The 27,793-nt window shown below is 44.2% G+C and overlaps 1 protein-coding gene across 1 annotated transcript; it reads right to left on the bottom strand.

Annotated features, from left to right (window-relative positions):
* Positions 1-7,938: 7,938 nt before the first annotated feature.
* tle3a (TLE family member 3, transcriptional corepressor a) lies at positions 7,939-27,705 on the bottom strand. Its single transcript, XM_073472222.1, has 20 exons — positions 27,249-27,705; positions 26,592-26,744; positions 25,950-26,050; positions 25,705-25,768; positions 23,580-23,624; positions 19,418-19,480; positions 19,129-19,203; positions 15,274-15,504; positions 13,245-13,367; positions 12,884-12,934; positions 12,635-12,787; positions 12,036-12,168; positions 11,750-11,925; positions 11,342-11,415; positions 11,003-11,252; positions 10,386-10,633; positions 10,115-10,262; positions 9,877-10,027; positions 9,583-9,659; positions 7,939-9,292 (listed from the first exon to the last, which is right to left on the bottom strand). Exons 2-20 carry the CDS (start codon positions 26,613-26,615, stop codon positions 9,185-9,187), a joined length of 2,295 nt encoding a protein of 764 aa, XP_073328323.1. The 5' UTR covers positions 26,616-26,744; positions 27,249-27,705; the 3' UTR covers positions 7,939-9,184.
* Positions 27,706-27,793: the final 88 nt, after the last annotated feature.

The following is a 27,793-nucleotide window of genomic DNA, read 5'->3' as shown; positions in this document are numbered from 1 at the left end:
AAAGATAATTGCCAACTTTTTGATAATTGATTTGTCATTTTCAAGCAAAAATGCCAAAACATTCTTGAGTCACATCTATCAAATGCTTTTCTTTTACTATTATTACACCATAATTTGTGTGTATATGCATTTAGCTTTTCTTTTACACAGGTATGGGGCTGTGCTATAAGGCCTTGAAATAACACTGCAATATATTTAGGATATATTGCAATTCATAATCTATATCTCGATATTTTCAAAACTTCACAAAAGCACTTTGAAAATGCGAGGATTGGGTGACAAAATCAAACATGATATTTTTGACTAAATACCTCAATATCGATATTGCAACAATATTATAGGGATGACTATTGGTGCTTTCACAAAATATTAACATAATTTTTTTGGGATTTAATAATCATCAGCAATGTGGATATAATAACTAAGTGGGTAAAGGCAAGTGTTAGAGTTCAGAAAATTACATTACCTTACGATAATGCAGCCTTTAAAACCAGAAAAAGACAAGAGACCACTTATGCCATATCACAATATAACAACATCCGAAGTTCATGATGATAAATAGTCTCTTATCGTGATAACGATATAGTCAAAATAGGTTACCCAGTCCTAAGCAGGTACACCCAGTAAAAATTGGTGATTGACTGCATCCAGAGGACATTAAAACTTGTCTTTAAAAAGTCTTGATCAATAACATTCTGAATTAAGACACACTGTAGATGGAGGGAAAAGTACCAACATGCAAACATCCTTAACTTCAACGCGTGCCATAGCATGGCACCTGGAAAAGGTGAAAATGAGTGTGTTCATCTAGGTGTCATGTTTCCATCACTGGAACTGGAGTTGATTAACATCTGTGACTACTGCAGTCATTTGACCCGGAATTGAATGCAGACTGTACCCTTTCTCATTGAAGGCAGAAGCCAGATGTTAGTGGGTGTCTCTCTTTGGGCTGTGGGGAATTTTTCATTATTTTTTTGACTATTTTAAATTTTAATACAGACCATAATTGTCAGATTAATCGACAATCAGAACAGACAGGTGCACTAACCAACAGCCGTTAGCTGCTGCCCTAAGAAATATTCCTATCGACCAATTGATTTTCGACCATTGTTGCCCTATTCGAAAACTTTGTCTAAAATAATGCTTCTTTCATGCCCCATAGGTGTGCCTGTCCACTCCACTGAATGGAAGTAAACATATCACTTTGAGGCTGTGAATAACACTTGAGCTTCACAACAGAGTATTTGGACAGGGTTGAGCTCTCCAGCACAGAGATCATGCAGCCACTTCACTTTTACTTATATGTGTAAGAGCTCTCTAAAAAGCCAAGAGACAAGGGTGGGCAATCTTGTGATCAAAGTATATACGCCTTTTAGAGTGTAGGCTGCTCTCTGCACCTCTCCAGTGATGACTATAGTGCACTACAGGGATACTGAAATGAGAGCATTCGCTGGGAGGAAAGCAAAAGGTCCAGTGTTTCTTAATAGTGTACGTATGAGACAGATGCATTGCTAAGATAATGGGTTAAATTTATGACCTTTGTACCAGACACAAACAACCATTAAAGTTACTGTTGCTTTTGTCAAGTTTATCTGACAGCAGATAATCAGAGCCCATTATTTTGTTTTTGTACTTGAAAAAGAAAAATATATAAACATATAAATATATATGTGAGAATCATCACTATTTACTGCGGCGAGAAACAAATCAATAATGCAGAACTTATGGTGGAAACTGTTTTCTTCGTTCAGTTTCTATCACCAGAAACAAACTGTAGGGAAAGGACGGCGTTTACAGTAAACGCACACTTGAAAAACTTGCCAACATCTATCGTGCGAAGACAAAAATGTTCATTAGACTGATAAGAGGAATCCAATGAAGTATCAACCTGGACAACAACCTCTTTTAAAACTCAAAATAATGTCGTGAGTATTTACCTTCAGAGGCCTGTTCTTCCAGTCAAATCAAGCTGAGGTAGCTAACTCAGTTAGCTTGATTTGATTGTTGATTTGACACGAGTCTAGATGGGAGCATAGCCTATCTATGTTCCCAGGGTCCTATGTTCCCAGGGCCTTAAAGGTCATATTGATAGAGCTTGTACAAAGGCGCAGAATGAAAGATCTCTTTTCCTTAAAAAGATTATTATGATTGTGAATTAATAATTTAAAAAATTGTCAGGCCCAAAATGATTGTTTTGTTAATGTCTGTGTAAGAATTCTGACAGTTGGTTCCAGCTTCTAGCAAGGTTTGTCAGCCAATAGTATAATGCTGTTATAGCATGCGGTATGTGTGTTTCGTCAGCAAGCAACAGTCTTAGTAGTTGCCAATTTGTGGGAAACAAAACATGAAAATGGCTGAACTGTACTGCCCTAACATTAGCTAGCGAGCATTAGCAATATTAACATTAGCTAGCGTTAGCAATGTTACCTAGTGTCACAAACAGGCAACCACTTGAGGTGGCCGATGATTCAAGCAACAGCGGTATTGTGACGTGAATGCAAAGGAAGGGGAGAGATGGAATATCACATTTAGTTGCTGAATGTTATCAATAACACCTTTAAGTTCCCAACATCCTATGTTCCCAAGGCCTTTAGTTCCCAAGGTGCTATGTTCCCAGGGCCTTAAATTCAAGTCTCTATGTTTCCATGGCCCATGTTCCAAGGGCCTTATGTCCAAGGCCCTAAGTTCCCATGGTCCTAAGTTCCCATGGTCCTAAGTTCCCATGGTCCTATGTTCCCATGGCCCTATGTTCCCATGGTCCTAAGTTCCCATGGTCCTATGTTTCCAGGGTCCTATGGTCCCAAGTTCAATATTCTGTTAACACACATTAACCCTCCTATTGTACTCTCATTATGTGTATCATAAATCTGGGGGAACTAGCACTCCGGGAACACAGTAACGACTCTATTCTGCACACCTTCAGTTCTTCAAAGTTGATTTAAAATGTTTCTGGAGCCGTTATCACATCAACTTATATCAAACACTCACCGACTGAAGCCTTCACAGGCGGCTGCTGTGAGGTTTCCTTTACAGCAGCTGTGGCTAACATTAGCTTGACTTCATGTCAGTTGGACTGGATTCCGGTAGTGGTCACTTCTCTTGACAGCAATAAAAACAAAACGTCCACAGATATGTATAACCCTCCCACCTCCCCCTCCAACACCATCCACATCTCTGCTGGTCACCTGTACGAGCAGTAAGATGCTACGGGCGGTTGTTTGGACAGAATACGGCTAAATTATTCAACACTTCCGGTGGAGACGGCTAGCGGTTAGCGCGACATGCTAATCCATACCGGGAACATTTGCTCGAGTGTATTTACAAGACAAGACAGGTAAGTAACATTATAGTATACAGAGCTCAAATCTCAGCTAGCAGCCATACCTTACTGACTGAAATGTTAAATGTAAGCTATTGTTAGGCGGTTTGTTTTTAGAGCAAGTGTGTGTCGGTGGATAGAAGTAATGGAGTAAATTTACTCAAGTAGGCCTACTGTAGCCTACTTAAGTACAGTTTGGGGGTACTTGTACAGAGTATTTGACAACTAGCTACTAGTTATTTCACAGAGTCAGATAAATAATGTAAGAAATAAATTGTGATAGAGTATTTCTGGACTCTGGTATTAGTACTTCTGCTTAAGTACAAGATCTGAGTACTTCTCCCACCACTGGTAGGCGGCTATATACTATGGCTGTGTCACTAAAACACCAAATCCTTTGTCTTACATTCTTATCAAACAAAAGGATCATGATGCTACTAAAATTTAAGCAATTTAAAGGGTATAAAAAGGTGTTTTTATGTGAGTTTATAAGTGTAAGTTACTACCGTATGGGACTGTATGGCAGGAGTTTTTGCAGTACTAGTACTTTATACAAGCCACACAGCAAAATGTAAAGTCGTAAAAATTGAAATGGGAAGTGGCATATTATAGTGCCACGCGTAGTTTAGCTCGAGTAGAAAACATTAATAAGTAATGGTTGCACTTTCTGAATTGTTGACTGAAACGTTCAAACCACCACATAGTATGCCATAAATACAGTAGGGTCAAAAAGTCAGAGATCACTAGTCAAAATACTTATATTTTGCATTGTTTTGAATGTAATACTATTTTTTTTCCATTGCAAATGAGAAATATAAGCGTCCATGCCATGTCAAGTGCATGCTGTCGTGGAAGCAAAAGGGGGGCATACCAAATGCTAAAATACTCTGAACCTCATGGACATTTCTCACTCAACTTTTCACTCAAACTGTTAGGACTGTTTGTCCTGCAGTACTTGAACAAAACCATAATGCTGTTAGGCATCCCTGGAGTACTTTAAATTCACTGAAGATATAGATGAAACATGGCTTTCATATCAGAGAGAACAACAGACAGAAGGCCCCATGCAGTTTAGGAAGTGTACAGTAAGTAGTATTTTGCCCTAAACATAATTTACTACATGGTGTTTTAACAAATAACAAGCAACTCAAATGATTATCGACATAAACAAAGATAAATCCATATTAACTATTAATCCCCCTCTTTTAATTCGTCTGAGTATGTGATCAAGCTGTTAATCAGATTTACCGTATATTAAAAAAAGATGTCTTACAAGTAAACACAGGCAGAGGAAGAGGCCAAGGGGAAACACAGCTCCCACCACTTTAGCTCAGTACCACCATTTCCTCTGTAATTAGTCTTGTTGTTTATACACCTCCAGCTGTGCCTTAATCAAAGAATATGTGTGGAAATATAATTAGCATGTTAGCATAATGCATATAATAAAGAAGTACTTGTAGCTGAGTTGATCTCAACATCAAAGACCATGTTGGTTCCTTCTCAGGGCATTACTATCATAAGAATCTAATTACTCCTTGTATTGAATTACTGGATTTTAGTGGATACTTGGAACAAGTACAAAGAAATGTCTCGACAGTAGTCTCGCCTTCCAGTGAAAAACGGCCGTTACAGAAAGGGCAGCTGTGAGAAGATGGCGAAACGACATACTGATAACGTGTGGTCGCCTGTTCCTCGGGACACATCAGGAGGAATTTCGTTTTTCTACCTTCACGGCCCACCAGCTGCGGTGACACAAACCTGCCCAGTGCAGACAGTGCCTTGACCTCAATATCTAAAATAGCATCCAGTCCATTACTGTGCCTGTGTCCCCTCACTAAGCTCTAAGAGTCCACGGGGTGAAGTGCAACATCAAGTTCTCATGTAGAAAGTCCTGTGAACATCAGTAGTCTGAACACAGCAGCGAAAGCAGCTGTGGCGGCGGCGGCAGCAGCAGCAATCCAGCCTAATCCAAATGAATCCGGGTCTCCCAGGTTTGTTCATCCTGGTTGGAGGGTGATGACTGCTCTGCTCTGCTGGGGTGCTTATCTGCTGTCAGTGGTCGGCGGCTGTACAGGCCTCGTGTTATCAGGGCTCAGCCTGCTCAGGGATTGGAGGGCCCATGGAAAGTAAACAGAGAACCTGTCCTTTGCTTATCTATCCCAGGAGAGAGAGTGTGTGTATCGTGTGCGTGCATGTGTGTCTATGTGAGGGAGAGAGAGATGCACAGAGAGAGAGAGAGAGAGAGAGAGAAGCTTGTTTCCATGGCAACCTCCTCCTTTAACCCCCCTCCCCACACACACACACCCCCCTCCCCTCTAGAGGAGAACCCTGGTGGTCTTTGTGTAATGCGATTCCACTAGAATGCACTGTGGATTAAAGCTGCACTGCCTTCGGGCCCTAAGCAGGGCAACAGTGAAGACATTATTACCCAGATCAAATGCTGTAATCACTAGGCACTGGGGGCTTTCACATCCATTGCAGATAAAACCTAGGACTGGCAATACTCAGGTGATTAGGGGATTATTATTCTGCATTTCAGCACGGTGCCAGTCCCTCACTGTTGAGAAAAAGAAAAAAAAAAGAGAAAAACCCTGATTCTCTGTGTGATGGATAGGGGAGGGTGGAAAACAGAATGCCAGCCAAAAGGACCAGCCAGAATTCTGGTGGACTGTGATCAATGCCTGGCAAGTAAATCTACAAAACAAAAAAAAAACCCATTCACACAGTGGTTTGCATGTGCAGGCCCACATATTGGCATTGCGGACCCCCCCTGTTTTTCTGTAGGGTCTTTGAGTCTTGGCTCTAACAATCCAAGCAGAAGTAGAGAATTGGACTATGTTCTTATGTTTAGAGCTGCTGTAAATCACTCAGCCATTCTGCACTGTAGCCCTCGAAATAGAACAGGGCAGCATGGGCTTTTGCATGAGAACCTACTGAAAGCCCTCCATTGAGAGGTAGATCAGCGGAAGGCAAGACAATGACCCCCTTAGTGTCCAGCAATAGGCACTCAGGAGGTACAACCTTTCATCTGCAGATATTCCACTGTTTGATTAAGTGAGGAAGAAAATTCTACTTGAGCAAGGAGCTTAAGCTACAAATGCACACAGGAAGTACACACTTGAGCGATGTGGGAAAAGAAAGACTATAGCCTTTAACAAATGAGCCCGTGAGAGCAGAGCATGGCGGCTGGCTCCATGCTGAAAGCATCCGGCCCTGCTTTTATAATCTAACAATAACATCTCTGAAGAGGCAGCCATATGAAGGGCTCACAGCTTCACGCACAGAGTCCTAGAAGAGCCTTGCTCTGGAGTGGAAGGACTGGGCCATTCACCTCATCCTTCCCAAAAGTACTCAACTACCTAAAGACCACTCAAGAGAACTCGAGAGCAGTGTTTGCGTCATACTTCTGAAGTGGCACTGCATAAAAACGCTGCCTTATTGTATTACTCTGAGGTGGCTGCGCGGTTTCAGCACTGCCACCATACATGGATGCAACCCAACAAACAGTGGCAGCTGACGGGGACCACAGTTGGTTACAGTACACTGTGACTTTGAAAGTTTGTTCCTCAAATATTAATGCAAGCTCAGTAATTTTCTGAGTTAAAGCTGCTGCCAGAGGTCCCTAGCAGCCTCCCTAACAACACCCACAATGTCTTCCTCTCATGTCTGCGGTTCTCCTGAGACAGTTGTCAGCTCCTATCTGGATGCATTTACAGCCACTTACTGATGTACTTCCATTTACTGTCAGGGAGAGCCTGTGAGTAAGTCAGTATGTCCTGCAGATGCTGACTAAAGAGAGGGAGCGCCCTCACTAGCAGCAGTGCACGGGGCAATCAGCACTTTGAGGACACATTTCTGGTTTACAGAGCCAAGAAACATTCAGCATGTCAATACGTGCAGTGTATTTCCCTCAGTTACTGGTGCAGTCCACAGCTGCTTTACACTCCCTGTCCCACAAAAGCAAATAATTATCTGTGTCTATAAATCTAAAACTGCCTTACTCAAAGGAATAGTTTGACATTTCTGGAAACATGCATATTTGTTTTCTTGCAGGATGTTAGATGAGATGATTGATACCGTTCCCATAGCTTGTGTGGTAAAAATGAAGCCAGTCATCAGCTAGTTAGCTTAGCTTAGCATTAAGAGTGGAAATGGGAGGGAACAGCTAGCTTGGCTCTGTCCAAAGGTAACAAAGTTGGCCTACCAACACCTTTAAAGATCACCAATTAACAGAGCCTACCTTGTTTGTTTAGTCCAAAAACTGAAGTGTAAAAACAACACCGGCTAGTTTATGTCCTGGACTGTTTATTGGCCAGGAGCGGTCCTGCCCTCAGAGATTCCAGTAATATTACTGAGCTTTAGAGTTTCTGCTGATGAGATTTTGTTACTTTCAGACAGAATGTGGCAAAGTTTCCCTTTAGTTTCCATATTTATGCTAAGCTAACTGGCTGCTGGCTGTAGCTTCATATTTACCGAACATGACCCATGGGATTAGTGACAATCTTCTCATTTTAACTCTTGGCAAGAAAGCAAATAACCGCATTTCCCAAAATATCAGATAATTCCTCTAAAATGTACAACAGTAGCAAGGTGCCAGCACTATAGAAATTCAGTCAAGATGATTTTATATAAAAACAGTTTATTGATTTATCAACAACTGCCAACTGTACAATCCTTAGGGATGATGAAACATGTATGCTACACAGTCTAACTTGTGTTTATGCAGAGACCATTCCTGTCTATGAGAAGATTGTAGCCGAATATCATGAAATACTGAAGAAAGCAAACGGAGCATACCCAAAATGTCAGATGTGGTAATGGCTTTGCCTGCCACCTTTATGAGTAACCATGTAAGTCTTGCATATCAGTCACAGAGAGTCAAACGAGAGAGGCAATAATTAACTCCTGACTGATGACTAAACTTTGCTGAGTGGAGAAATGAAGATTTATTCAATAGTTGAGTCAACAGATGAACTCAAGTCACAGCTGCTTCTCCGTAAAATCCATCAGTCCTCCAGTTGATAGTTATCCATTTTAACGTCACTGAAAGCAGCCAGCGGTCAGTGATAGATCTTCATTTCAATGTTGAATTTCGGCTGTCTGGGGCCAAAGGGTATAGTAACTGGAAACCATGATTTTCTCCTTTTCCAGAATTCTCCACTGCTAAAATCCATGAGACAAGCGTCTGTGTTCTGTGTTACAGCAAATAGCGAAGAAAAAAAGATGCCGTTGTCAGGGAGAAAAAAAATCCAAATTAGATTTCCGAAAAGGTCATTCTGGACAACGAACATGAAAAAAAAGCAGAGGAGGGAAAAAAACTGAAATAGAATATCCTCTTACAAAGTCCTAATCTAATTTCCATCCCCAGAGGGGAGAGAAAATCACGGAGAGAACAAGAAAGAACCATCACAAGCGTAACTGGACACCAAAATATAAATCTATAAAAGGCCTTTTATTACTCCATTATGTACACTTTTCACAGGACCTCCAAGGAGAAGCTCCAGAGCGAAGCGCCGCTTCTAGTTGTGTCATGGAACTTTATCTCCACATTAAAAAGGACGAATAAAAAAGAAATATCCAACAAACAGAAAAACAGCAAGACATTATTTTCTTCTTAGTGCCTTGGGGAACTGCACTTGCTGTACAAGTGTTAGTTGTATGAGTGAGGAAGGGCAGAGCCGAAGGTCACAGCATCCAGGGCCACAACAGCGCCAACGTCCATTTCAGTCTGGCACTGCCAAACTTCCTGGCCATCCACCCCGGGGGCTGCAGGCAACATCCATGCTGTCTGTGTGAGGGAAGGTAGATGGAGGAAGAGTCTACTGTTCCTGAGCATGAGCATGCTCCCGTCCATAGCAGTCAGTTCTAGTAGATCACTTCATATACAGTGGCCTTCTTGTCACCAGAGCCTGTCACAATATACTTGTCGTCTGTTGAGATGTCACAGCTCAGGACAGATGAGGATTCCTTGGACTGAAGAAGATAAAAAAAAAACCTTTTAGTCTTGAGGGCAGTTAACATTTTCAACTACATCTGAAGTTAAGTGGAGAGGATTAGCTGACTACAGGGCAAGATTAGATTGCAATGACATCAAGTTCTGGCCTCATGCCCCTCAAAAAGACTTCTTTGTCAGGTCAATAATTCAGGTTCAGTTTTCACTGATAGGAGAGTCCTGTCAGACAGCGGTCGCTGTGCCCTTCCTCTCAGAGACAACTGTGCATACTTTTGGACTGGCTGCAGACAGAGTGTATTGATCTGCATACCTGGAATATGCTGGCGCCATAAGGAGTCCTCCAAGCATTCAACAGATTGTCCTTCCCAGTGCTTACGAACCATTTACCTGCGAAGAAAACAACAGTGCAATCAGGCCTCTAAGGACTGAGAAGTGGTGGAAAAATACCTACAAATGAACAGTTATTGGGTCTGTAATTTTGAAAGCACACACAGGCATTCAGACTGTAAAAAAGGCACAGTAGTTTTAGCAGCACAGAAAATAGGACAGGCTAAGGCTGAGCAGTCAGCATTATCTCTCTTTCGTTATATGTGTGTGTTCATACCACAGTAGGCGAACTTGAGGGAGAGGACACAGCTCTCGTGCAGGTGGAGCTGATACTTGTCAGGCTTTGAGTGGTGGAGCACCTCCACGTTGCTGCTCTCCATGCCCACAGCGAGCCACTCTCCAGTCGGACAGTAGCCTAAGGAGAAGATCTGGAAACGGGACAGAGCAGTAATTACTAAAAGGAAGCTGTCCACTACAGTAAGTCTGTGGCTGTATGTTATCTCTCTTCTATGTACCTGCGATGTGAAGTCATGCTGCTGCAGCTGTCGACCCTCCCTCAGATCCCAGGAGCGAACAGTGTTGTCAAGACCGCCTGTCCAAAGCTTAGTGCCATCATGGGATATGTCGATACAGCTGGCGCCATCCGTGTGACCCTGGAACTGCCTACAATCAAAGTCACAGGGCATACAAACATTTATTGACATCTCCTTTCAAAATGACTCGCACAACCGTAATCCTGTTGTGGGGCCAAAGCCCACATAGTGTGAATAGGTGTTTTCTTCCAACCTAACGAGAGTCTGGTTGTGCAGGTCCCAGACGGCGATGTTTCCATCGCTGCAGCAGGAGAAGCAGACTTTGGCATCGGGGCTGATGGCCAAGGCGTAGCACGCCGGGGCTGAGGAGGTGAGCTCAGCCTTGATGCGGGGTGTCTGAGAAGCCAGATCCCAGATGGTCAATGTGCTGGCCTCACCTCCAACAATCAATGTGCGGCCATCAGGCAGCAGCTTACAGGAGCGGATGTAGTTATCCCTGTTCTGTTGCACAGAGGACAAAGCCAATCAATACATGTTCAGGGCAGTGGAGCAAGTGAGAGATTTAGGAACAAGCTGGTGGGAAAGAGGATGAAATAATAAACCAACCTAAGGCTTTTCTCAAAACTAGTGGACAGGTTTTCAGCTTGTTTCATATTAATCCGGTGATATTCACATTTCAAGGAAACTATAATTTATCTGTAAATGTTGTGTGAGGTTTATCATTTTCTACCTTGGTTAAACACTAGGTAAAAGCATCATCAGTGCATCTACTGCAAAATTGTCACCTAACGAAACAATTGCGCAAAAAAAATACGCTGTGAAAAAAAGTTGTTGATGTTGATTGAAATGTGAATTGGCAGCGGTCCTCACCAGACAATCCAGTTGGGACACAGGACTCTTGCTGCCGGGTTGGCTGATGTCCCAGATTTTGACACAGCCTTTGCCGCCGGTATAGACGTGACGTGTGGGGTTGCTGATGGTAACGGCGCACACCACCTCGCCGTGGCTCAGCGTGTTGATCTGACGGGCGTGGCGAGGAATACCTGGGCCGATCAGGGCGTCGGGAGGGAAGGGCACGGGCTGCATCTGACCGTCTGCGCTGACATGAAAGGAGTAGGCCCTGATAGAAAAGACAGACACGTGTTAGTGTTTTGCATCACTGTTGTTTTTTAAAATGTGTGACTGTAACACATTTAGTGAGACACTTACGGTTTGCCTCCAGAAATGGATGTGAGGCTGGCTGGAAGGCCTGGAGCTCTCATGTGGGTGTGAGGATCAAAGCCCTGAAAAACAACAAAATGGACACCTTCAGATAAGAGATCTGTTACTGACCTGTTGTAAAATCCACATGTTGTTATTCTACAAGGGAAAATGTCGACATTTTGGGAAATTCACTTATTTGCTTTCTTGCAGGGAGCCTCTCATAGAAAAACAACTCCATAGGTTACTAGAGGTCTAAAACTCTACGGGGAGTCTTTAACAGACAGAGAAACATCGATCTTTTCATTTCTCTGCAAGAAAGTGAATGAGTATTTCCCAGAATGTCAAACTGTTCTTTTAACTATGTGCAGTGCTTTTAGGTTAATATAGCTACATAAGGAAAGCAAATGGCGTTACCATGGGGGAGCGTCCGTAGGCTGCAGCTGCTGCAGCACTCATCTGAGGGGAGATGTGCAGACCAGCATACACACCAGGACTAGTCAGGCCTCCGTTCATTTCATGATGACCCATCATAGCAAAGGGGGTTGGGTAGGAGCCAGCGATGGACAGAGGGGTACGCAAAGCTGGGGCTGCTACGGACAAAGACAAGAGAGGGATATTGGTATGTGACATAACGGTTCATTGGGAGAGGATGGAGAAAAGATTATCTCAGTTGCTAGAGAGGAAAGAGAGTGGTACCAACCAAGAGCCTCCATGCCTGGTGGTTTGCCCAGGATGGGTCTGAGCCCGGGAGTGGAGCTGGTGCCAGGGGTGGGGGCGTCGTTGCGGGGAGTGGGGGTGTTGGACTTGAGGCCAGGCGTGGAGGATTTGTCATTCTGTCGAGGGAACGAGAGAGCAAGCACATTCACAATCCCGGAAAGCAGGCACTGTGCAGACTGACAATTTGAGAGCAAACTGAACTTAATCCAATCTAATTCTGACAACCCTCATAGTCCTGCGGAGCCATAAACTGCTATTTATTCTAAAACCTATTATGGCCACAATGGAGATGGGGCCGTTTTTATCCCCTTACTGCTTTGGCTTTAATCTTTTAGTGAGGCAGAGGGGAAAAAATCCTGGAATAGTTAAATACATTGAGCTATTAACAGAGAAGACCTGACTGATCCTGATGCGGGACAATATTATCCCTGACGTTTAGTCATGCACTTAAAGCACCGACAGCCATTCCTAATCCACTACAGAAAACGTCCTAGATTTATTTGCACATATCCCTTTGCTCTCTCTGCAATTCTCATTTAAACCCTTTCTGTCCTAGTTTGTTCGTAACTCTTGGTGTCTTACATGACTGAGCTCCTTGGCCTTTGAGGATGGGGTGCTTCCAGAGGACGCCACCGACGCCGGGCTGTTGGGGGTGTCCTTCTTTGGAGGGCGGGGCTTATCGATGCCATTTTCAGGTGGCGAGTGCACTGGGCTTGCCCGCGGAGTGGCAGGGTCCTGGAGAAAGACAGCAATAGATTTTGACGTTTGTGTCATAGCTTCATCTCAGTGCGCGTCAATACGCCATTTAGAGTTACATGCTGCTCTGCTCACCTCATTAGACACATCTACCACCAGATCATCGCTTTTCTCTCCATCACTGTCCTGTGAGGATAATAAGCAAATTAGTCAACTTAAAAAAGTCCTTTTTTCCCCAGTGAAACCTTAGAATTGCATCTCTGACCACAGGAGGGCCTAAATAATACTGCTTTTATTTTAATTTTGGGAAATATTCACATTGTTGCTGAGAGTTGGATGAACCTGGAGCCAGAAAGTGTCCTGCATATAACCCCCCATAAAAAAAAACCCATATAAGATATTATATAGTGCTAGCCAGGCTAGCTGTTTCCATCCTGAGTCCAGTCTTCCTCTCAGCAAGAAGGTGAATAAGTGAACAATTCCTTTAATAACTTACATATCTGCTCATGCTGTCCTTCTCCTCTACTTTGCGTTTCTTAGAGTCCAAACTGTAGTCAGAGGAGCTGCGGTGCTTCTCACTGGATGTGCGTAAGCTTTCTGATGGGGATATGGAGTTATTCTGCAAAGAGAAAACCAAACAAACTTTATTACCATTTCATCTTCCATCGTAAAACGGAGCAGTGAGTCACTCATCGGTTACAAATTTACAGTGAGCATGCTGCGCCAATCCAAACACTAAAAATGCCTCATTCACACAATTATGGATGCTGCAGACTCTTAAAATGCAGCTGTAGGCCAGCTCCAAGCAGTACCCTGACACCAGCCAAGCCCAATCTCGCACACAAGCCTGTCCCTCGCCAAACAACAGAATGGGCCGTTATCTGAACTGAAAGGAGGAGGGCTTGTTTTCTGAGCTGGGCTCCCTCCTCCTCATAACTGGACAACAAACAGCCTCACAGGGACATGAGCAGTGTGTTGTGGCTGAACAGAGGGCCTTTTCTCTGGAGGCAGTCAGGCTAAGCGCACAAGAGAGAGAGAGAGCGAGAGAGAAAGAGGGAGAGAGACTGTATGTTGTGGGCATTGGGCATTGATTGCTGCAGCGCGCTTGGGCACCATGTCAGCTCAGGCTTTGAGCTCTGATAAAGAAAGAGAATCTATATCCTGCCAGTGGGCACGGCAGCGTGGGACTGACTGGTGCTTCTTCATGGAGCCTGCCTGCCCACACAAGCTGGGACAGCTCACTCCAAACACCAACAGAATGGGAGGAACTAGGCAGGTGTCCAGCGGCTTTCACAGGAGTTTGCCATTTGCCTGCAAACTGCCAAGTTCTCCTGATTCCCTCTGTCCCTTTCTCTGAAGACCAAAGCAACAACATGGACTAAGTCAGTGGCGGCCCAGAGAAGCGAACAATGGCCGATGGACTAGCAGTCTGGGCAAAGGGCCACTGTCTGCATAATGGCTGACCTTTAAAGAGATGCTTAGCGTGACTCATTAACCAAAGTCACCACTCTGCTATCAGATGACCTGGGACAACAGCACAGAAACAAAACAGGCCTGCTAATCGCCCCAGGAGTTCCATTTCTTCAGACATGACTGCACCCATTCAGCTGGCCCAGCCTGCAGAAACGTAATCTCACAGGCCCATCACAAGCCATCAGAGATCGCAGCCATTCAAATAAAACGCTTTAGCAGGTCCAGCCAGACGGGGTGGAGAAAAAGAAAACAAAACAATTCTCCATTTGTGTTCATAAATATTCATCACATGCCAAGGAGGAGAAAGAGTGAGCTGGTAAACAAGGGAGACAGTAACAGTAGAAGGGATCAAATAAATCCCTTAAGAAGGGGAAGTCCAAGTCTTTCTTTAATTGTGATGAAATTACAAGGCTTCTAATCTCTCCAGCATGATACCAGTCATTTCCCTTCTGGATTAAAAGCACAGGACTTATATTCCAAACCTCATTTCCAATTAATCATTTTATTGAAAGCAGATTACAACAGTGCATGAAATCAGCGGGAGCACGCTGTTAGCAGGAATTTTTACTTGACATTCACAGTGGAGCTGAAAATGTGATGAATTACAAAACCAACAAGCCCTGCAAGGAAAAATAGTTGCCGGTTTTAGACACTCACCGCGTTCTCTGTATCGCAGACATCGCGATGGCGGCCGAGGTGGTGATGAAACCAAGTGGAGCAAAGAGAAAAACAAGTCAGTTAGCATATCATAACAGATGCTTCTGGCTGAACGTGTGAGAATCAACTGCAGGGCACAAGGCCCCTCTTATCACCGTGTGTTGGAGCTGTTGAATAGCTTATGCAGTCATGGGCTGGGAATGTACCAGCTCATTACCCAGACAGAATGTGAACAGACAGGATGTGCTCCTCACCTAAGGGCCCTACCATTCTGCTCTAGAGAGTGAGAAGCACTCCGCACTAAATTGGTTTTTCCCTGTTTAACATCTATGCAATAATGTTAAAATTAATACACATTTCAATTCTTCATAATAAACTGGTTAAGCAGCTAACGCCCAATTGGGCATCAATGACTCCTCACCTCTGTGTTCCAGATCGTGGTGGTTCTTCTCGTCCTTCACTGGGAGGTGGGCTTGGCTTCCCAGCGCACCCAGTGCCAACAAGCCTGACCCAGAGCCCGTCACAGGGGGGATGCCAGGCGGCTGCAGACCCGAGGGGTGAGGTGGCAGTTGGACCGGAGGCCCGTGAGCAGCATGGGAGAGGTGCTGTGCCTGGAGCTGCTGCTGCTGTAAGTAGAAAGGGAGATAGACAGATAGAGACCAAGTGGGTCAGAGGGAAAAGGCAAGGAGAAACCACACACTAAACGTGAGGCTGATCAGTTAAACCCTGGATGATATTAGCGCATTCACACATCTATTACTGTCAGGATCAGACAGCAATCCCCCTCAGTGCTATTTCCATACCGGGCCAGGGTGGCATAAGCCCCAGATCTGTGCTGAGGAGAGCAGACGTTATGACTAACGATCAACTGCTCAACACATCTAACGCATGAGATGCACAATCACACAGCGTTAGCAGTGCATGATGAGATGAAAAAAAAAAACAACAACACAGAAATATTTTTCACTCTACATCAATATCAAAACAGCAAAGTGAAGTTTGATTCAACCAGGAAATCATTTCCCATCAGGTAAACTAACGCGTTTCATATTGCAGCACCACAGCACTCCTATGCCATCCGTGAGTTGAGCAATTCTCTTAAGGAACATGAAGCTGTGTAGGAATCTGTCAGCCTGTGGGCTAAACAACTACCTGCTTTTTAAACACTTTGGAAAATACGAGCAGCGTCTATTTACTCCTCTCATATTCATGTTCCTGGATTAACAGAACATGAATCATTTGCACACCCAAACTTTCAGAGACCGAGGGAACACTAAGTGCCAGAAGCTGGCACTCCTTCCCTCTCACTCTGAGTATTTGAGTGTGTGTTTGTGCGCGCGTGTGTGTGTGCGTCTGGAAGACTGCTCCGGGAGCCAGGACCAGGGGTCCCATGCTGGCACTCAGTCAACCCTCCAATATTCACCATCAATATTTGAAAGGCACAGGGAAATGGATGGGAGTTAAAAGGCACTCAGCATGGAAGTAAGCAGTTTAAAGCAAGGTTAAATAATACTTAGCTGAGACACCAATAAAAACATCAGCAATTTATTACCCGTCTACGAGCCAGCTGAATTATTCAGCTGCTGTTACAGCATGCACCTTCTTTCTTTTACAAGACAGACATCAATCAGTGACCATTTATGGCCATTTCAGGATTATTAGGCACTTTGTAATGACTGGGGAGGGGGTACAACATATAGAACAATGTGGTCGACCTGCCTAACGCAGAGTTAAAAATACATTAAATCAGGAGGAACTTGCTCTTGATTTCTTTCTTATCTCATTTTAAAAACAGACGTTTAGTTCAGATCTTACAAAGGGCATAGTCTACTAAAAATATATCCTGAAAAATCTTATCTGGAGGGTCTTTTTAATTGCTTATTGCCCTCTACCGTATCCGCCCTGAAGATACAGAAGATTGGAAAATTGTGAGGTTTTTAACTTGCAACCTTGTCCTTTGCTCCATGGTGCAGATGTCAATCCAATTACAAAATGTGCAGGACACAGAGGGAGAGAGAGAAGGAGAACGAGAGAGAGAGCGAGTGTGTTATAATATTGTGTCCATGAGGGAAATTAAGGAGCCAGTTCATTGGCAGGGGAGAGCCATCCTTGCTCATTGTGTTTAATGAGGCACTGATGGGTAATATGCATGGTTGATCAGAAAGAGCCCTCATTAGAAGGCCATAAATGAAGACAATAATAAATAAAGAAAGGAGTCTGGCCTATTTCCTCTAATTTAATATTCCAAGATAAAGACCTACTCTTTGCCCCTTTTTTTCAGACCAAGTGAGGCTACTAAAAAAAAACACACACACAGGCAAAATTGAGCAAATGTATTATAGTATTCTCAAGTGTACTAAATACACTTGCTATAGTGAGGCACAGAAAAAAGTGCCATGCAACATGCACAAGCCCTTCAAGCCCAGATGTGTGCACACACCAAACGACAGCATGGCACATACACATATTTGTGGATGCCACTGACCATGAGAGCAGGGTAGGCAGCCTGCTGCTGCTGAAAAGGAGGACAGAAAACAGTCAGGGCTGCAGCTGCTCTACACGTCCTCTCTGAATTATTATAAACGACAAATGAAGGGATTACAGACAAAATAAATATCTACGTTTAATACAAACCCATTAATGGGGTTTATCCAGGTGGCCACTCACTGGGAGAAAGGTGGGCTTATCTGAACTATTCCTTGGCTGTCGTCACTATTTTGTGTGTTTTCCAATCAAACAGGAAGCACCACCTGTCAGGTTCATCTCCACGCAAGCAGCTGCCCTAGTTGCATCCTATTAATGGCCCTCAGCCCCATCAATAAGGCATGCAGCTGGCTCCTGGATGCTGCCTGTCTGCCTGGCACGCTCTTTCACCCCACCTTGCTTTACAATATGCATGAGGATTTTGGCATGCCTACAGAGCTTCTCCTCAATGAATAACTAATGGAGAGGTATTCGTAAAACATACAGTAGCTACATTTCCACTTCCTCCTACATGAGCAACCAGCGGGACTTGGGTGGAGGCTTCATAAAACGGACTGGGTGTCAAACAGGGCCATAAACTAAAATCATGAATGGGCTATATGTTTTATAAAATCAAGATTTTTTTTAATGCTGCTAATTTGAAATAATAGCCAAAGACCAACAGAGAGCTACAGTGAAAGGATCACAGCTACAAATTCGAAAGTACAGCAATATTTCAGAACTGTATTGTTCCAAATTACACAGGAAGGAGACACAAATCAAATCTGCTTTTCTTAGGAACAACTTGTGCTAGCAGCTGCTCCGCTTTGATTAAAGTCTAATAACGCATCTGCTTCAGTTCAACAGATAAAAACAAACGGCTCTCCATCACCTGCTAAGACACCTACTCAGACAAATTCTAGGGAGCAATTATCCTGGAACAAAAGGTCACCAAGGGGGCATTAATTGAATTCCAATATGTGCCTCCAGTCATCAAGTCAGCCTTTTGGGCCGGCCTCTTCTGCATGCTAAAGACTCTACGAGATTCAACTGTAGTAATAAGATCACTGATAGCCTGGGCTGTGTATTGAGGGTGACACCAATCACTTCTCCTTTAGGAGGCCGGAGTGAGTACAGCTGATCAATGAGGAGCAGATGGTGTTTTGAAGCCGCGATGAACGCCGTACATTACCGCTCGGTGCTGCGGTGAGCAAAGAGAACGGCGCCGCGAAGCTGTGATGGCTGACTGCTGTCTGTACTGTCTGAGCTAGCTTGCAGCGCTGGCTGTGTTCTGCTCACCCTCTGCCTTTTTATTCCCACAGCTATCCAGGTCAGCAGTGAGGGATGAGGCTCCTCGTTAAAACCTTAGCCAATTAAAGCAATACAGGCTGCGGAGGGGATCTCAAGAGCTCTCAGGCTCGCATTTATAAACACACAACAAGGCAGTGAAGACACCACAGAGACCAACGCTGGAGCAACAGACTAGCTCTAGAGAGCTACACTTGTTGTGGATATACTTTGAACAATTTGGTAAAGAATATAGCACTAAATTGGAGAAAAAAAACATAAACATAAACACATTTGATGCAAGAAAAGACAAATCTGTACTATAACTTAAGCGGGTGGTGTATCATTCAATTCACTTAGCATTTCAGGCTACTTAATTAACAAAGAAATACAGAAAAGTACAATCTACTCTAGAGTGATTATCTTCTCTAACCAAGGTCATATGAAAGAATAAAAGGGGGTATACACACGGTGAGAGGCAGATTGGGAAGTCCACGTACCCCGATGATAGCATTCAGCTCAGTCATAGTCACCTGCTTAGCCCGCTCCACTGCCTGAGCGACCTGCTGTTGGTGCTGTGGGAAGACATACAAAAGATGATTGGGGCATGCCAGCATCTATAACACACCCACACTCACTTATCTGTGAATTTCACACTTGATTTTCATAGTGCTGCTGCAATTTAATAAGTGAGGGCAAATGCCACACACTGTACAATGTAGCTACAATAGGCGACTTTATTTTACTGCTAAACTGTGACACCGTTTCAGAGCCACATTCAGAACTCACCTCTTGTGACAGGAAAGGCATAATTTGAGCTAAAATTGCGTTGAGCCGTTTGGCAATCTCCGTCTGGAAAAACAAAAGAGGAGCAAAATGAGACGGTAAAGTATGAAACAGACAGTGACTCCACATAACCCCGCCTTTAATGTTTACACCGATTAAGTCAATTACTGCGGCAATCAGAACTGCTTGACTCAACATCCTCTAAACAGCGTGATATTGACATTTGAAATATTTAAAACATTAGGAGAGCCCAGGGGGATGGAGCACAGCTGTGCTGAGAGTGCACTCCATGCTAAACGGATATGAGCAGGCAGAGTGCTGCTGTGTTGAGAGGATCCTCTCTCGCTCTGCCCTCCTTCCCCTCATCTGCAACTGCGGTGTCTTGCAGTTAACCTCAGAGTTAAACCACACAACCACACCCCAGGAAGAGAGGCCCACTAACCAGACTGCACTGTTTACTTACATGTGACAGTGTAGGCAATTTACATTACAGGATATAACTGCAGTTTGAGCAGAGTTTACAAACCGTAATGACCTAGGAGGGCCTCGAATCTATGATCAATACCATTAGAAGACAACGTTAAGAGCACAGTGTGCTAAGGCGCTGCCTTTCCAAGAATGAAGCCTGGGCCATTTCTCACTGCAATCAGCTGCCAGCCCTCCACTCTCCCAACCTTCCATCCATCCACTGAGCCCTGCCTCCATTCTTCTGCTTGTCTACCAACTGCCATGGCAACGGCTGCAGCCCTATCTTGCTGGGATCATTATGCAAATGGCACCTCTGCTTGACCGTAACAGGCTTTAAAATCATATTACGTGCTTGGAGGCAGGTCATTAAATTGAATTTTCAGCCTGTCGCTCACATGAACGTCGCAAATGAATGGTGGATAAAAAGAGCAATGGGAGGAGGTGCGATACACCCCCTCTCCCCTGTAAAAACACTGCACAGCCAGCTTGTTCTGCCTCCTCCTCCTTCTCCTTCCAATGATGGGAGATGAGACACTCAGGTTCAAGCTCTGCGCTGGGAGCAGAAAAAAATAACAGTGCCAAAGCTACATCATCTATGGAATTTATGAGCTGCAGTTCAACCCAAGGCCACTGCGGAACACAAACACATCACAGGGATTTTCTCCGATTTTTCATTTGGAGCAGCACACACAATGTACTTTGCAGACCGCCAGCTTATTTATTACACATGGCAGAAATGCCAGGCAGTTTTGGCAGCCAGACATATTACCTCTGAGCAGAGCCAGAGAGATTGGAGAATAATGTCCAACAGAACGAGACCTGCTGACCCAAGCTGCAACATGGATAGCCACTTAGCCGGGCACGCCAGCAGCACAAACAACAAGCCGAAGATGAAATATGGTATGAAACAAAGTAAAGCCTCGGATCAGAGGCAATAATGTGGAACAAATATATGGTAGCATGTGTTACAGAAAGTACAATAGTCCATGAGATAACACTGATTATAACTTGATTACCGTCTGCAGATACTGAACTCCTCTGACATGCAATAAATGTGACCTACAACCAATAAAGCAATGAGAGGGTTGGATAGAGGTTTTATGAGCATTAGTATTAATACAATGCAGTAAGTGCTCGAGCAAGAGCTCAAGAACGCCCTCAGAAATGGTTGAAAAGCTACAGAGCCTTTATAATCCATGTTTGCTGAGATAAGCCATGTCAATAGCAGTCGAACATTTGACAGGATTTGTGAAAAGGCCTTGAGCGCACAGTCCATTCCTCTGTAGCTTAGTGTCATGGTGACAGCTGGCTGAGAGAGGTCAGGAGGTGGCTGATCTACTGTGCCCTACACAACTGGCAGCCTCCACACTCTCACAACACAACATGCAAATACATGGAAAAGGCATCAACTCAGCTCGCCACCGCTGTCAAAATAGATACAGTGCAGTGCCGGGAGGATTTTTTTTTTGTTCTGCTGGCAGATAAAAATGGGGCTGTTGTCACTTTAAGTAGATGACAGCTTGGCCCTTGAGAGGCCAGCTTTGCGCTGCTGCTACACAATTACAGGTACTCGGACCTGTGTAGCACCACTTTAAGAGCACTCTCAGGCTGGCTTGTCAATGGTGTGCAGAAAGGTATTCGCCTGTTGCTATCAGCAGTGAGAAAATGGAGTCGAGACACTGATGAGTATTAAATACAGAGAGAAAAACCACTGGTGGCTCTGGTCACATGATCCATCTATAAACAATACTTGACTAGTCAGATTTAGAGGGCCTCCAATTTGTCCAAGATGACAGCGTTGCCCCTTTCCTGATTTTTCTAGTAGGAAGAAAATTAGACTAGTACTTCACTAGGGGCTCATCTAAGCCAGAAAATGATGTTGCACAAAGCCTCGGAGCATTGGTTAATGTGAAGCAAGTCCAGAACACATTTCTAATTGGCATTTGAAGTTATCTGTATTGATCTGGCTAAGGCTAAAAGCCTGCCTAAATGGATGCATGACTCATTACTATGATTAACCTTGTCAGCCACGGCAGTAAGTCAGCTGCTTTTCTTGGGAAGAACTGTGATCATAAAATAATAAACTTATTATTTTTTCGTTATGCCGTATGCTAAAATACAATAACTTTCTGTTTGTATAAGTGGAGCTGACACCCAACAGTTCACACCCTGTAATTATTACACTCCAGTGCAGTCCCACATAACAGACTGGGGAGCCACAGTTTCTCTGACCACTTTTCACAACACGCCTCTTTTGTATGAACACTGCAGACAGTCCACTGGCTGACCATGTTTGTTTTGGCGCTGGGTATGACAGATAGTTTGCTACTTAGCAAATGATTCCAGCAGCCGGGGGTCTCATGTCAGCGTTACGACTGCAGGTAACAGCCAAATCTGACTGAGCCTCACAAACGTCCAAGCCCTTAACTCTGTGCAGCTCTTGGAAACAAGCACCAGATGATGGTAATTACTGGCTGACATCACAGGGCAGAAATTAGCCGTTTGTATCTACATACTGTCACGGCTGATAGAGAGGGATCAGATAACACTGCCACATCAGTCCATCTGAGCTGTGCCGGTGTGTGCATTCTGAAATGTGAATTATGTCCCTGCACAGTAATGAAAAAGGCACAGTTAGAGGAATGGATTTCCTCACCGTGGAATAAATCTCCTGGCAGGAAAATAATATGCCTATGTGCATCCAATAATCCATCCCATCCCTGCCTGTTAACCACTCCCCATCTTCTCCTCCTCCCCTGCCTGAGCAGTAAGCTGGGGGAGCTGCATGGACGGGGCCCACACTGTTTGCTCACAAACACGCCGTTCAGCAGGTTAGGGCCCCACTGATGAATTATTCAAGCACTTCCATCAGCTCTGTTGAGGTTCCTGATAAAAGTCAGGCGCTAAAATGGATCAGTCGATTAACCTGTTTACACAGAGCCGGGGCTGTTGCCCCTCCCCCAGCTCTATTCTCCAACGTGTCTCTCCGGCTCCCATCCCCCTCCTCTTTCCTCTGGTTGGCGATAAGTGCCTGACAGAAGCTATCAGAGCGGCTCGAGCCCTGACAGACATGTGGCAGTGTGACACACGGCCCAGACACTGATGGATCACCCTACCACACCAATCCGCCATGCCTCCAACGCTGTCATTATCCAGGCTAGGCTGTTGCAGGAGAGGGGACAACCTCACTGGCTTAAGAGCAGCATGCATGGGAATCTCAGGGTTACTCATTCATACAATCTTTATCTCTCCAAGCATCAGTGTGATTGATCTGTGGAGCAATACAAGATAGGATCTTTGGATAAAGATAAGGGCACAATAAGTGACTAAAGGACTTTTACCCCCCTCTTGTAATTACTGTTCATCTTAAAAGAAATACTGGCCCATCAGCAATCCTCTCCCTTTAATCATTAAGTCAAAGGCCGAGCCTGCCAAAGTCTACCTTTAATCTTATCAAAAGGCTGAGACAAATCCAGGATTTACACAACTCAAAAAAAGGGACACTGATTGTACAAGTGGTGGTACAAGTTTGCAATTGTATTGCGTGGTTTGTGTGCAGCAGATCCGTCTGTTTACAGCCTATTACCAATGCTCAGTTCAGTTCACGGCCTATGAGCTGCTCCTCCTGGGTCTCACTTCCCCTGACGCTGTGGAAAACCACTGAGCTGCAAAATATGAGGAACGTGATGGTACCTACCTGTTTGTGCATCTCTATGTTCAGCCCGTATGACATCTCATAATACTGAAATGAAAGCAAAGATTTAATTAGAATTAATGAGGTCAAAAAAGTCACATTTGTAATTAAGTTGTGTGAACATTTTCTATACTCAAGCATTTACTTTAAAATACTTATATGTAACTCACATACTGTGTATAGTAAGGTCGACACAATACGAGAATTTTAACCTTCGAAAAGACAATTCTTTCGATATAATGGCAAAAAGGAAATAAAAAGTCCTAGGCACACAAATGCACGCAGTGTCGGTACAGAAAATGACACTGAACCCATTCAAACACATATATAATAATGTTAATATCTGTGCAGCAGGGCTCCAGACTACATTGTTACACTGGCTGCACTGGTGTGCCTTTTATTTAGGTGCACCAGTACAAATATAGGTCCACCCAGTAATACATTTACTTCAAATAAGTAAATAATTGCAAACAGGAATAAATGATATTATTCCTCATTTAAATCTCAGTACAGGCAACAAAAAAAAATGTTGCCTCAACTGTTTAAAAAAGTAAAAGTTAAAAAGTGCTTTCACACATGTGCGACATGTACATAAAACCACACTATACCCCAACAAAATAATCTACAGAAAATATGTTTATACGCTAATATTTGCTCAAAGGCAACTGTCTACACACCCTGTTGGTGCCTGTTAAAAATATTTTGATGCATATTTTGTTCTGACCTGTGTGCAGCCTTGGCTTAAAAAATCTAATTGTAAATCTACTTTTTTATAATACTTCTCTACTTCTGTACGGTACTATGTTTGATACTTCTCTATCGAATACCGTATCATATACAGTATTTTTTTAAACGTGTGCTATCAAAAACATATTGACACTTTTGACAGCCTTTGTATATAGCCACACATCTAATTTGATTGATCGCTACGGTAATTTCACCACTAAATGATTTTTAACATTATGACTGAAATCTAAATACAATCCAGCTTATTTGGAGCAAATGTGATAAACTAAGATCAGACAGAAAAAAAAGGGAGTTATTTGAGCAGCTGTCAGCAAATAGCCAATAAATCCATATTGTGTTGTTTATAGTGCGGGCACAGAGAAGAAAGGGGTCAGATTTATTGATCATCATCTTAAGCCCTCAGATCTCCAGGATGTCTATTTACTTAGCGTAACACGATTGCTCAACACTCTTGATATTTCGAGCCAGGTCAGTCTGTCTGGCTGAAATGTAATCCGGGGAGCCCACAAGTGGCAGCCAGGGCAGAAATGGCTTTCCAGTCAGCGTCTATTTGATGAGGCCAATGCATTATTCAGTCCATTAGCTTCTTCGAAAATTACTCTCAAACAAGAGAGCCATTCTGTCTGAGATCAGAGCCCCACAGCCGTAGCGTAACCCGACACCCGGTGCTGGCTGTGGGATACTTCCCTACATGTTTACCTAACCTCCTCCCTGTCAGGCTGACATGTTGTTTTCCTGTGAAAAGAATGTTTAACTTAAGCCTGCGTGTATTGGTTTAAGTCATCCCTGGTGTGTTTACCTGGGACAACAGAGTACACTTCCACAGAAGGAACACACTGATTGCATCATGTCTGAGCTGAATTCCTGCGTCATAAGCACACCTATGTTTTTCTAAAGGGCTGCTTTATAAACAAAAGCTAATAATTTTTGGTTTGCACTGAAACTCAGGCGCAAAATAAGCTGCAGCACATCCTCCATTTTGTTTGCTGTGGTGCATTTTTCCCACACGCTGCTCTGGCCCTCTCCACCATCAGCTCACACCTAATTTATGGCCATGCATATGTCTGAGCGTGGAGTCTCCTAGGAGAATAATCAGATCAGCACACACAGAGGGCAACGCTGCAGTCGACCCTTGGAGATCAGGGGCGCGCTATAATGGAGCCTCAGCCCACCGCCGCCTGCCTGTCAGGAAGAGCTCCTCCGTAACCACCAGCTACAGCGAACCCCCCCGGGGGCTTTCACAGGCCTGTACCTGACACTCAACCCGCCCTAACCACCGCACAGGTGATCACAATAGCCTGTCTCACTCCACCCCGACTAGATCTTCAACAAGCCTTGCAATTTGGAACCATAATTGCTCCCTATTGTAACGTAATCTTACCATGACATAGTGGCGCTGCATCTCCGTCTTCTCATTGGCCAGTTTGTCGTACTCCACCTTAAGACTAAAATAGAAAACAAGGTGTCAATTTCAGGCGTCTCCATCACTTCAATAACTCACTCACTGTCTTTTTCTTTCATTCCTGCAGAAGTCAACAACCAAATATTAGCCTCAACCTTTAGTATTCAGCAGAGAGTCAATGTTGACACAAGCCATACTTCAGTGAAACACTCTGTAATCATTACCTGTGATACTGGGCTTGCAGGAACTGAAATTCATCTTTAATCCTGTCACAAGACTCTGCTACGGTGAATTTGAAGCCAGGCTGGCCGGGCTGATGTGGAGCCTGAAAGAAGGAGAAAAAAATGAAAGAAAAGAAAACCACATTAGTCCAGTGACAGAAAGTTTTATCCATCATTTTCTGCATTGTGTCCCGGGGAGCTGAACAGTTCTCACAAAATAATATCTCCTCTGCAGTTCAGTAAGACATTACCACACCAAAAGACGTGGGTCTGCTTCACACCTCCAGCAGCTAATAACACAACATGAAAAGGCTTTCACACTGAAAATTACATTTCCCCAAAAGATGATCAAAACCACCACCTGTCCTCCTGTGCAGCAGAATCATATGTTAGTGTATGGCTGAGTAAACATCTCCAGGCATGCAAACCATCTGCATCCATTTACCACTAAGTGCATTTTCTGGTGCAGCTTAAATGCATTATAATAGAACCATATAGAAATCTGATGAGCTGCGTTGAGGCTGGAAAACGCTTTGCTTTCGCTGTGCTTTGCAGGGAACCAGCACAGTCAGGAGCCATGTCAACATCAGTGTTGTCAGATACATATGTAAGCTGTAGTAAGTGGAGAGAGGAAGCGCTTCTTACCGGATGTCGGCCTTGTGGATACATCTTGAAATGTATCCTTTGTTTATCTCTCCAGTGTTCAGGTCCTTTGGCAAAATGGTCGAAATGTGCTCACAGCCACACCAGTCTCAGCAGACAGGGGTGGGGGGTAGGGGGGGGAGGTCGTGAAAATCCCTGTGTTGAAAAATGACGCGGTTTAATCTACAGACGAGAAAACAACACAATACAGCGCACGTTGTTTGGTAATAAGTGGTCAGGACGTCAAAAATAGTTGCAATCGTTGCAGGCGGAGAGAGTAAACGTCAGAAAGCGGCACCAGTCGTGCGCTTCTGTCTTCTTGATGACCTTATTCGGTCAGTGGTCAGCGATATCCAAACAAAATGTACAATTTAAACTGATGCAAACACAACGCAGACTCGATAAAGCGGCGACTTTCTGCGCGTAAAAATTTAAATACTCGCACCAGGTTCGTTTGTTTGTGACTCTAATCTTTTGACTGGTGTTCGTCAAATGACCAGAACCCCGCCGCTGTAGGACGTCTACAGGCCGGCTACAGCCGACAGCAGCTGGCTCCCACCTCCTGTTTGACTCCGCGGAAAGGCGATGGAAGCGGCGCGCTGTTGAGCGTAACGCCCCGAAAAACTCAAAAAGAAACCACGAGCTCTCGTAAATACATACCCGTACGTGCGTCCTAGCCGTCCGTCCGACTTTTGTTCCTGAAGAAGAAACAGCGCAGGCTGTAATTCATGCGTTTAATCCCTCCTAATGTAAGCGTGGTGGACGCAGATCTCGACAAGCATCCTCTCTCTCCCCCTCTCTCTCTCCGGAGCGCACCCAGCCAGACTGGGGGAGCAGTTGGGAGAAAATTTGGTGCGGTCGGGCTCGATTAAACTACTTTATTCTCAGCCGCGAACCTCCGAGGAATGTGCGCCTTTTGTGGCTGGTTAATCCCAGGAAAAGAAGGAAGAAAAAAAAATAATAAATACGCTTCCAAAATCTGTCTTCCGACTCGAAGAGGCTGGAGATTCTTTAAAAGCGTAACATGGTACTCTCCACAATCTCGCATTTCCCCCAGTTGTCCAGCTTACCCCGGTTGCCACACACAGGCAGCAGGGCTGAACTGCCGTGAAAGCGCCTATCTGTCCAATCGGATTACTCGGAAGGAATACGGCCACATCTGCCTATCGGAGAGCGACGGCCCCCACGTGGGGTGCAACGATACA

This window comes from Pagrus major, chromosome 8 (assembly GCF_040436345.1).
Source record: "Pagrus major chromosome 8, Pma_NU_1.0".
Lineage (NCBI taxonomy): Eukaryota > Metazoa > Chordata > Actinopteri > Spariformes > Sparidae > Pagrus > Pagrus major.
Note: the sequence above shows the minus strand (reverse complement) of the source record. Positions and strands in the feature narration are given on the sequence as shown.

Excerpts from the sequence above, each read along its gene's own strand:
- tle3a (XM_073472222.1), bottom strand. The coding sequence starts at position 26,615 with ATGTATCCACAAGGCCGACATCCG. Across the intron at positions 12,169-12,634 it reads AGGCCAAGGAGCTCAGTCAT|AATGACAAATCCTCCACGCC; the intron begins GTAAGACACCAA and ends TTCCCTCGACAG. Across the intron at positions 9,293-9,582 it reads ATGGCGCCAGCATATTCCAG|TCCAAGGAATCCTCATCTGT; the intron begins GTATGCAGATCA and ends TATCTTCTTCAG.